Genomic DNA, 12,184 nt, shown 5'->3' on the forward strand with positions numbered 1-12,184 from the left:
TTAGCTTATTTGCATCCATGCCCCAACTCTCCAACCATGATCTATCCCAATGTTAAAGAAATGCAAAATTACAAGTATTTTATTACATAAAAACTACAGAAGATACTTACTGTCAATGACTGGGTAAATAGAAATCGTCGCTCTACTCGAGTATCATTTGGCAACTTAAAGACAATCTTAACACTATCTGGATGGTCAGGAAAAGGCTCAGGGGGAAGACGTTCAGACTTGCGTTCCTTCTCTTCCTGCAAACTCTATAGTCACACAAAAAGTAACAAATATTTTTCCCCATTAAATTTATATGCATTGTTACATTTAATGCCCATTTGTGATAATTACTTAATTTTAGGAGTCAAGCACTATGTGGATTGAAATACAGTTGAGCAGTAGTCGGGATGCAGCACTAGAGTTATTCTAGGTTCAATCTACCCTGGATGCTGTCTTCATGGAGTGTGTATGTTCCCATTACTGCATGGTGTTCCTCCCACATCCCAAAGATGTGTGGGTTGCTAAGTTAAATGGCCACTGCATATTATCTCTGGTACATCGTGAGTGGTAAAATCTGTAGGGAAGTTGCCAAGAATGTGGGGAGAATAAAAAAAAACTGGAAATAATGTAGGATCAGAGTAACCGGGTGGTTGGTAGTTGGGACCGACATGCTCAAGGGACTGTATCTGTGCTGTATCTCTATAAATCTGAACCTGTTACCAATCCAGTGTAAATGTGATGCTATGTTGCTGAGGACTTGAAGTAATCTTTGGTCTACTGTGACTATACCAAAGGCAGATCAATGTAGAAACAGATGCAAGCGATTCGGCCTCTCTAGCCTGTTCCAGAATTCAATAAAATTTTGGAAAGAGATTGCAGATATGAGAATCTAGAACAAAAAGAGCAAACCGCTGGAGTTCAGAAGGCTGTGCAGCATGTGTGCAGAAAAGATCAAAGTGTTGATAGCTTCTTTTTCCCCTCCACCCCAACCCCGCCTCTCATTGCTGCGTTCTTTACCCGATGAATTCCTCCAACACCTTGTTTAGTTTCAGATAATGATACAGGGCAGGAAGACTAGCTACATTTGTTTTTGATTACTTATTGACATTGAAACCGCATCTTAACCGGACATACTGAAGCCATTTAAACCAAAAATGGTTTGTTTAGCTCCGATAAACATTCCATTAGCAGACTGGCTATCAGGACACCGTGTTTGCTTAGAGATTAACATGGAGACAATTACAACATTACACAATGACTCTTAAAATGAATAAAAGTACATACTTTAACAAAATACCACTGTACATTTTTTTTTAAAAAAAACAAGCTTACTCGCTGCCTTCTTTCTTCTGCAAGCATCTGTTGCCTGACGTCCTCTTCTGCCTTTCTCCTTTTTTCTAGTTCTTCCCTCCTCTTCCTTTCTTTCTCCTGATCAGCACGAAGTGAAGCCAAATAAGCTTCATCTTGCTGTTGTCTCAGCACTTGCGTCTGATTCCTCTCCTCTCTAAAACAAAATTATGAGAACAGAAAAAATATCAGCATCATCAGCTATCAACAGGCCCCAACAGTTTTAACTGCACACTGTTTACATGCCAACAAGTCAAATACCAGTAATTCAACACATTGATGAAATCATAAAGACGACACACTAGCGGCTCTACTTCATTAGGAGTTTGAGAAGATTCAGTTTGTCACCAGACACTTACAAATTTCTGTAGATGGGCAGCAGAGAGCATTGGGACTGGCAACATCACATCCTGGTATGGGGAAGCTCCAGTGCACAAGGTCACCAGAGGCTGCAGAGGACTGGAGACCCAACTGGCTCCATCAGACACACAACCCTCACCATTATCAAGGATTTCTTCGAGAGGCGGAATCTCGAGAAAGTTTCATCCATCACTAAGGACCCTAACCACCTGGGTATTGGCCCCTTCTCATTACTATAATCAGGGAGGAGATATAGGAGACTGAAGACTAACATTCAACGATTCAGAAACAGCTTCTGCCTTGATGTTATCAGATTTCTGAACAGTCCATGAACAGTTTTTTTGGTCATTATGCTTGTAATTTATAAAAAGTTGTCTTTATACCATATTGCAGCAAAATAAGTTTCATGCCAAGCATCAGCGATAGTAAGTCTGATTCTGACTTTAATATTTCAGAATTCCAGCATCTACCACATTTTTGATGTTGTTTAATAAAACTATTTAAACAATAGTTTCCAATCAAAATTAACTACCATTTTCACCAAGGTTCACCAGATTGATTCCTGGGATGGCAGGACTTTCATATGATGAAAGACTGGATGAACTAGGCTTACACTCGTTGGAATTCAGAAGATTGAGGGGGGATCTGATTGAAACGTATAAAATCCTAAAGGGATTGGACAGGCTAGATGCAGGAAGATTGTTCCCGATGTTGGGCAAGTCCAGAACGAGGGGTCACAGTTTGAGGATAAAGGGGAAGCCTTTTAGGACCGAGATTAGGAAAAACTTCTTCACACAGAGAGTGGTGAATCTGTGGAATTCTCTGCCACAGGAAATAGTTGAGGCCAGTTCATTGGCTATATTTAAGAGGGAGTTAGATATGGCCCTTGTGGCTAAAGGGATCAGGGGGTACGGAGGGAAGGCTGGTGCAGGGATCTGAGTTGGATGATCAGCCATGATCATACTGAATGGCGGTGTAGGCTCGAAGGGCCGAATGGCCTACTCCTGCACCTATTTTCTATGTTTCTATTTTAAAATTCATGCCCTGCCCCCAAAAGTAGATCTTGATGCAGTGAGTTCCACACTGTTCTTTCACTGCCAGACTCTGAAAGCAATTTAACATGACGGTCATTCAAACTTGGATCACGAAGGGCAAGTGAAACCAAGTAGAACTTACATACAATGAAGCTGTGCTGTATCCAACCCAGAAGTGCTCAATGCCAAAACTTTCAATCCTAGTACTAACTTTATTGACTACAAACAAGTACTAGTACAGCTGCAAGAAGTTGTTTGTAATTACCTGGTTTTCGGCATTAATTACTCATAAAATATGGTCTGATTCTTCATCCAAGTCACAATAATAGACAAACACAATCTGTCTAAACTAATAACACAAACAATTGTACTTTTTCTCGTCATTACTGAGTACCCCATTTAAACAATCATAATCTAGATTCAAAAAAGTCTGTGAACCTGCTACAAAAGCTATTTGGAGTCAGCTGTTCCGATCAGTGAGATGAAATTGGAGGTGAGAGTTGTAGGGGCGCTCTGGCCTAAAAAAAACACACTAAATCAGGTTACTGACAGCACATGCTCTTCAAAAAAGATCTGTTTATGTGCACCATGCCTTCAACAAAAAAAACTTTCAGAGGACCTTAGAAGAATTGTGGAGATGCATGGAGCTGGGGAAGGCTAGAAATGCATTTCTAAATACCCATGTTCATCAGTCGACAGTAAGACAAGTTGTCTACAAATGGAGAAAATTTAGCGCTGTTGCTACTCTCCCTACGAGTTGACGTCCTGCAAAGATTACACCAAGAGCACAATGTGCAATGCTGAAGGAGGTGAGAAAATCCTGCAGAAATCTCTAGAACTTGCTAAAGTCCGCGTTCATGTGTCCACTATAAGAAAAACAATGAACAAGACAGAGGAAACCACTGCTCTCCAAAAAATTACATTGCTGCACTTCTCAAGGTTGCAGAAAATCACCTGGATGTTCCACAATGCTTCTGGGACAAAAGTTGAACTTCTTGGCAGAAATGCACACCGTTATATCCGGAGGAAAAAGGACACTGCACATCAACACCAAAACCTCATCCAAACTGTGAAGCATAATGGAAGGAGCATCATGGTTTGGGGCTGCTTTGCTACCTCTGGGCCTGGACAGCTTGCAATCATTGAGGGAACAATTAAATCAAAATTATATCAAGACATTTTGCAAGAGAATGTCAGGTAGCAGTCTGTTACCCAAAGCTTAATAGAAGTTGAATGATGCAACAAAACAATGATCCAAAACACAAGAGTAAATCAACAAACAGAATGGTTTAAAAAGAAGAAAATTCATGTTTTAGAATGGCCAAGTCAGAGTCTAGACCTTAACCCAATAGAGATAATGTGGCATGACCTGAAGAAGGTTGTACATACAAGGTATCCCAGAAATATTGATCAACTGAAACAGTTTTGTATTGACGAATGGTCTAAAATTCCTCCACACTGTTGTGCAAGTCTGATCAGCAGCTACAGAAAATTTGCTGCTAACGGAGGTTCCACCAGTTACTAAATACAAGAGTTCACGTACTTTTTCCAGACTGGACTGTGAATGGTTAAGCAATGTGTTCCATAAAGACGTGAAAAGTACAATTGTTTGCATGTTGTTAGTTTAGGATGATCATGTTTGTCTATTATTGAGACAGATGAAAATCAGACCATAATTTATAAATAATTAACGCAGAAAACAAGGAAATTGTAAAGTGTTCACAAACTTTTTCTTACAACTGTTTATAAAAACTGTATATAAACTGTATATACTTGAACAAGCCCTCTATCTCTGAAGAATCTACGCATTATTTTATGTACCACGATATGTTATTCCATGCATTTATCCACATCATGGATTTGGTTACGTCGACTATAAATCGAAATTAGAAAATTAAAGCACACATTCTGTGATTAATGAAGTAGTATTTTCCTTCTATATCTTACCTATCAAGTCGTTCTGATACCAAATATGTAGCATTAGCATCCATAATAAATGTCAGCTGATTCACAAAGTCTTCTGCCTGAAGGAGACCTTCCAGACGACCGACTACTGTCATCCTTTGCTCTTTCAGCATAATCATTGCCAGAAAAGGGTAGGTATTCTCCCGTAAAGCCTGAGATACTGAAATATATAACCACATATTAGCTCACTTTAGAAGAAAACCCCAAAGTTCAAAGTAAATTTATTATCAAAGTACACGTCACCAAATACAACCCTGAGATTCATTTACTTGCAGACATACTCAAATAAATTCAATAACTATGTCAGAATCAATGAAAGACCACACCAACTGGGCACACGAGTTTGAAAAAGACAACAGTGTAAATACAAAAAGAAATAACAATAAATAAATAATAATTAGAGAACATGAGATGAGTCCTTGAACATGAGCCCATAGGCTGTGGAAACATTTCAGTGACAGAGCATATGTATTTAAATAAAGTTATCCCCTTTGGTTCAAGAGCCCAATGGTTGAGGGCTAACAACTGTTCCTGAACCTGGTGGTGTGAGTACTGAGGCTCCTATATCTTCTTCCTGATAGCAGCAGTGAGAAGAGAATGAGCCGGGTGGTGGGGGTCCTTGATGATGGAAGATGTTTCACCACATCAACACACCGTGTAGATGGACTCAATGGTGGGGAGGGCTTTACCCATGATGGACTGGGCCATATCCACTACCTTTTGTAGGCATTTCCATTCAAGGGCAATGGTGTTTCCATACCAAACTGTGGTACAGCCATTTAATTTACTCTCCACCACAGAACTACAGAAATTTCTCAAAGTTTTAAATGCCATGCCAAATCTTCGCAAACTTCTAAGGAAGTAGAGGTGCTGCTGTTCTTTGTTCGTAATTGCACTCGCTTGCTGGGCCCAGGACAGTTCCTCTGAAATATCACTGAGGAATATATAATTGCTCCTCCTGTAGTCAATAAACAGTTCTTTGTTGTTGCTGACATTGAAAGGTTGTTGCTGTGGTATCACTCAGTCAAATTTTCCAATCTCCCTCCTATATGCTGATTCATCACGACATTTGATTTGGCCAATGACAGTGACGTCGTCAGCAAACTTGAATATGGCATCGGAGCTGTGCTTAGCCACACAGTCACCATTCATATATTTACACTTCGGCCTCGCATACAGAGTCACAGACCAGCCGATTTTGTGCTTCCGACAATACAAAGAAGCATCTCCTAAAATGGGACACCAAACCATTTGAATGTTTTTCATCTAGGCAAAAGCTGCACAAGAATCCAATAAAAGCTGCACAAGATCCAAAGGCATCTTTGATTAAATTACGATTTTAAGTTTTTATTTCAAAGAACCTGTAGCTGGCTTTCAAGTGGTCAACATAGTTGTTTCATCAAACTCACATCTACAGGTCTATGCTGCCATTAGGAGCTCATGGAAGACTCCCCCCCATCACCCCCATACTTCACCTAACCTTCACTTATACTTCTCTTTCGTTAAACACCCTTAAGCCATTCACTTCATCTATTCCTTTTCATTGCCACTCCCAGCATGGCCCTGATGAAATGTTAACCTGATTTTTTTTCTCCACAGCTGCTGTTTAACCTATCCATCATGTTCTGTTTTTCAGCATCTGCAGTTAAGTTATATTGATAGACATTAACCTGAATGATTTCCTTCACAAGTGAATACACATTTAGCAAATTTCATTCGATTCCCCACTGCTCTCCTGTAAACTAGTCAGTTTACAGTGGCCAATTAACCATTCCACATCAAAAAACCCCATCAAGTAACTCTTATTCTTTCCCCGAGAAAGGAGCACCACTCTTTTCAACTCTCAACTCCCACCCCACAACTCCTCACTCCCCAGGTAGTTCTAACCATCACTCCAGTAATTTTTTAAACCTTCTCCTGTGGACCCACTACTTTTTTATAGTACACTAACTAGAACTCTTCACAGTACTCCCAGCCCCTTTGTTAAAATCTAATTAGTGTCTAACATGACTTCCCTGCTTTTAAATTCGAACCCTCAAGAAATGAACCCTTATTTTTCTTAATGACCTTATGAACCTGCACTGTCCTGAGAATCTGTATTCATTTCCTGTCCTTCTTCCATCTGGCCTCCACTTACTTTCTAGAAATGCACTGTCCCACACTTGCGCACTGAAATTCATTCTCCAAGTGTAGTCTCATTTCCTTTATGTAAATAAAAAATTATTTATTGACACTGGATACACTTCCAATTGTCACACCCTCTCACATTTTAATGACATTTAGTAATGACTATTTAAGCTTTAATAGGCAATACAAGTTAAAACTACCACATCTTTCAGTTTTCTCCACTGATGTACTTGTTGACTGATACAACAGTATTGTAATCAAGGTCTCTTTCAGAATCTTTTTTTTAGAAGTTCTATACCATTCCCTGCACCCTCTGCTAAGGCACGTCACCTTGCACCGACTTTTCCATCTTTCATGTCACATTGTATCATTTCCTAATGCATGTATGCATTTCTAAATAACAATAAAAGAGGATTGAGTGTTCTCATAATCTAACTAAGTTTCTTTTAACTCTCTTTTGGATCGGGACTACAGAGCGTCATGGGAGCTGAATTCTGAAGGAGGGCAATTTTTTAAAAACTTCTTCGAGTGCAAGAAGGGCGAGACTGCACAGGCGTGTGACATCAACAGGACCGCGCGGAGAGTTTAAAAAGGAGACCACCCTATACAGCAGGCAGCAGAGTGAGTGGGAGCAGAGTGTGGGGCTTTGGCTTCAAACGGGAAGAGGCAAGAGCGAAGCGCCAACTCTTTCTTTTCTCCCCCCCCCACTTCGCGAATCGGCCCAGACAGACAGGAACAGCAGGGCTCTCACAGCTAACGGTTTAAAAAGTTCGTCTGTTTGGCGAGGTAAGTGGGTGAGTAGACTTATTTTTCCTGTTTCAATCTTGTAGAATTAGATAGCATGCCTGCAGGGTTAGTGCTTTGTTCAGGGTGTCAGATGTGGGAATCCTGGGAGACCTCCAGCCTCCCTGATGGTCACATCTGTGCCAAGTGCACTGAGATGCAGCTCCTCAGAGACCGTGTTAGGGATCTGGAGCTGCAGCTTGATGACCTACTGCTTATCAGGGAAAGTGAAGAGGTGATAGACATGAGCTACAGGGAGGTAGTCATTCCTAGGCTACAGGGGTCAGAAAACTGGGTCACTGTCAAGAGAGGGAAGGAAAATGCCCGAATAGTGGAGAGCACACCTGTGGCTGTCCCCCTCAGCAACAAATATCTTGTTCTGGATGCTGTTGAGGGAGATGACCTGATAGGGAACGCCCACGGTGACCGGGTCTCTGGCACTGAGCCTGGCGCTGTTGTGCAGGAGAGAAGGAGGGAGAAGAGAAATGCAGTAGTCATAGGGGATTCCGTAGTCAGGGGAACAGACAGGAGATTCTGTGAGCCTGACAGAGATACCCGCATGGTGTGTTGCCTCCCAGGTGCCAGGGTACGGGATGTCTCAGATCGGGTCCTGAATATTCTAAAGGGGGAGGGTAAGCAGCCAGTTGTCTTGGTACATGTGGTACCAATGACATAGATAGGACAAAGGAGGAGGTCCTGAAGAGAGATTTCCAGGAGTTAGGAAGGAAGCTGAGAAGCAGGACCTCCAGGGTAGTAGTCTCAGGATTGCTACCTGTGCCACGTGCTAGCGAAGGCAAGAATAGTCGGATCAAGCAGATGAATGCGTGGCTGAGAGACTAGTGTAGTGGGCAGGGCTTCAGATTCTTGGATAATTGGGATCTCTTCTGGGGGAAGTATGACCTGTTCAAAAAGGACAGGTTACACCTGAACCCGAAGGGGACCAATATCCTGGCATAAGTTTAATAGAGCTGTTAGGGAGGGTTTAAACTAATTTGGCAGGGGGATGGGAACCCGAATGATAGAGCGGAGGAAGGGGAAAACAGAAATAAATCTAAGATAGTGAGCAGTGAAGATGTCAGGAAAGACAGACAGGTGACGGGGCAAATTTGTAGCCATTGGGATGAGTTGCAATGCAATAAAGTTGCAGTGAAATCAAAGCGAAAAGTATCAAATACTGGTCTTAAGGTGTTGTACTTAAATGCACGCAGCATAAGGAATAAAGTGGATGATCCTGTTGTACAGCTACAGATTGGCAGGTATGATATTGTGGCCATCACTGAGACCTGGCTAAAGGATGCATGTCTCTGGGAGCTGAACGTCCAAGGATACACAATGTATCGGAAGGATAGGAAGGTAGGCAAAGGGGGAGGTGTGGCTTTATTGGTAAGAAATGATATTAAATCATTAGAAAGAGGTGATATAGGATCGGAAGGTGCAGAATCTTTATGGGTTGAGCTAGGAAATAGCAGGGGTGAAAGGACCCTGATGGCAGTTATTTATAGGCCTCCAAACAGCTGCAGGGATGTGGACTACAAATTACAACTGGAAATAGAAAAGGCTTGTCAGAAGGGCAGTATTATGATAATTGTGGGGGATTTTAATATGCGAATAGATTGGGAAAATCAGGTCAGCACTGGATCTCAAGAGAGAGAATTTGTAGAATGTCTGCAAGATGGCTTTTTAGAACAGCTTGTTGTTGAGCCCACTAGGAGATCGGCTATACTGGACTGGGTATTGTGTAATGAACCAGAGGTGATTAGAGAGATTGAGGTGAAGGAACCCTTAGGAGGCAGTGATCATAATATGATTCAGTTTGCTGTGAAATTTGAAAAGGAGAAGCCGAAATCTGATGTGTTGGTATTTCAGTGGAGTAAAGGAAATTACAGTGGCATGAGAGAGGAACTGGCCAAAGTTGACTGGAAAGGGACACTGGCGGGAAAGACAGCAGAGCAGCAGTGGCTGGAGTTTATGCGAGAAGTGAGGAAGGTGCAAGACACGTATATTCCAAAGAAGAAGAAATTTTTGAGTGGAAAAAGGATGCAACCTTGGTTGACAAGAGAAGTCAAAGCCAAAGTTAAAGCAAAAGAAACGGTATACAGGGAAGCAAAAATTAGTGGGAAGTCAGAGGATTGGGAAGTTTTTAAAACCTTACAAAAGGAAACCAAGAAGGTCATTCAGAGAGAAAAGATTAACTATGAAAGGAAGCTAGCAAATAATATCAAAGAGGATACTAAAAGCTTTCTCAAGTATATAAAGAGTAAAAGACAGGTGAGAGTAGATATAGGACCGATAGAAAATGATGCTGGAGAAATTGTAATGGGAGTTAAGGAGATGGCAGAGGAACTGAACGAGTATTTTGCATCAGTCTTCACTGAGGAAGACATCAGCAGTATACCGGACACTCAAGGGTGGCAGGGAAGAGAAGTGTGCACAGTCACAATTACAACAGAGAAAGTACTCAGGAAGCTGAATAGTCTTAAGGTAGATAAATCTCCTGGACCAAATGGAATGCACCCTTGTGTTCTGAAGGAAGTAGCTGCGGAGATTGCGGAGGCATTAGCGATGATCCTTTATGAGTTGATAGATTCTGGCATGGTTCCGGAAGACTGGAAGATTGCAAATGTCACTCCGCTATTTAAGAAGGGGGCAAGGAAGCAAAAAGGAAATTATAGACTTGTTAGCTTAACATCAGTGGTTGGGAAGTTGTTGGGAGTCGATTGTCAAGGATGAGGTTACAGAGTACCTGGAGGCATATGACAAGATAGGCAGAACTCAGCATGGATTCCTTAAAGGAAAATCCTGCCTGACAAACCTATTACAATTTTTTGAGGAAATTACCAGTAGGCTAGACAAGGGAGATGCAGTGGATGTTGTATATCTGGATTTTCAGAAGGCCTTTGACAATGTGCCACACATGAGGCTACTTAACAAGAGTCCATGGAATTATGGGAAAGTTACATACGTGGATACAGAGTTGGTTGATTGGCAGGAAGCAGAGAGTGGGAATAAAGCGATCCTATTCTGGTTGGCTGTTGGTTACCAGTGGTGTTCCACAGGGGTCAGTGTTGGGGCCGCTTCTTTTTACATTGTACATCAATGATTTGGATTATGGAATAGATGGCTTTGTGGCTAAGTTTGCTGACGATACAAAGATAGGTAGAGGGGCCGGTAGTGCTGAGAAAACGGAGAGTCTGCAGAGAGACTTGGATAGATTGGAAGAATGGGCAAATGAAATACAATGTTGGAAAGTGTATGGTTATGCACTTTGGCAGAAGAAATAGACGGGCAGACTATTATTTAAATGGGGAAAGAATTCAAAGTTCTGAGATGCAACAGGACTTGGGAGTCCTCGTACAGGATACCCTTAAGGTTAACCTCCAGGTTGAGTCAGTAGTGAAGAAGGCAAATGCAATGTTGGCATTCATTTCTACAGGAATAGAGTATAGCAGCAGGAATGTGATGTTGAGGCTCTATAAGGCGCTGGTGAAACCTCACTCGGAGTACTGTGGGCAGTTTTGGTCTCCTTATTTAAGAAAGGATGTGCTGACGTTGGAGAGGGTACAGAGAAGATTCACTAGAATGATTCCAGGAATGAGAGGGTTAACATATGAGGAACGTTTGTCCGCTCTTGGACTGTATTCCTTGGAGTTTAAAAGAATGAGGGAAGACTTCATAGAAACATTTCGAATGTTGAAAGGCATGGACAGAGTGGATGTGGCAAAGTTGTTTCCCATGATGGGGGAGTCTAGTACGAGGGGGCATGACTTAAGGATTGAAGGGTGCCCATTCAGAACAGAAATGCGAAGAAATTTTTTTTAGTCAGAGGGTGGTGAATCTATGGAATTTGTTGGAATGGGCAGCAGTGGAAGCCAAGTCATTGGGTGTATTTAAGGCAGAGATTGATAGGTATCTGAATAGCCAGGGCATCAAAGGTTATGGTGAGAAGGCGGGGGAGTGGGACTAAATAGGAGAATGGATCAGCTCATGATAAAATGGTGGAGCAGACTCGATGGGCCGAATGGCCTACTTCTGCTCCTTTGTCTTATGGTCTTAAGTTCCTGACCACACACCTTTCAACATTCATCCTACACAGGCTCCTTAATTAGTCTGGGTCATCTTTAACATAAGTTGACCTCTGACCTTTTTATCTTAGTATCTTTTTCAATTCTGTTCTTCTATGTCCTTCAAGATTTCCCAAATAGGATTTTAAATCAAAAGGTTTTATATTTTCTATTTAGACAAGTATGTTGCAATCTTAATTAACTTCCTGTATAATACTCAAGAACTTGATTAAAATTGCTCCTTACTTTCCAGTGAGGATTCTTTCATGTGATTGGTTGCCCAGTCAATGTTATCACAACCACTAGGCATCAGGGATCTCTGAACTGAGGTATGGCAGAAGCAGGAGTTAATCTAGGGAAGTTTATCATCACACAGACTGCTGGATCTTTGTCAGGCTCTTCTCTCAACATTCTCCGAATCTCTACTTGCAACAAGGTCAACAAGAAATGCTATTACCTTGCCACTGATGGCATATTGGACCTTCAAAACTGGCCACTAATATTACCAAAAGGAATCAA

The 12,184-nt window shown here is 41.6% G+C and overlaps 1 protein-coding gene across 1 annotated transcript in view; it reads right to left on the bottom strand.

Annotated features, from left to right (window-relative positions):
- Positions 1 to 12,184, bottom strand: part of faf2 (Fas associated factor family member 2) — a 48,048-nt gene that overhangs the window by 18,377 nt on the left and 17,487 nt on the right. Inside the window, exons 9-11 of the mRNA XM_063053456.1 lie at positions 4,677 to 4,854; positions 1,321 to 1,492; positions 111 to 254 (exon numbers count right to left, since the gene is read on the bottom strand). Coding sequence (XP_062909526.1) covers positions 111 to 254; positions 1,321 to 1,492; positions 4,677 to 4,854 — 494 coding nt within the window. The remainder of the gene's footprint in view (positions 1 to 110; positions 255 to 1,320; positions 1,493 to 4,676; positions 4,855 to 12,184) is intronic.

Source organism: Mobula hypostoma, chromosome 7 (assembly GCF_963921235.1).
Source record: "Mobula hypostoma chromosome 7, sMobHyp1.1, whole genome shotgun sequence".
Taxonomy (NCBI): domain Eukaryota; kingdom Metazoa; phylum Chordata; class Chondrichthyes; order Myliobatiformes; family Myliobatidae; genus Mobula; species Mobula hypostoma.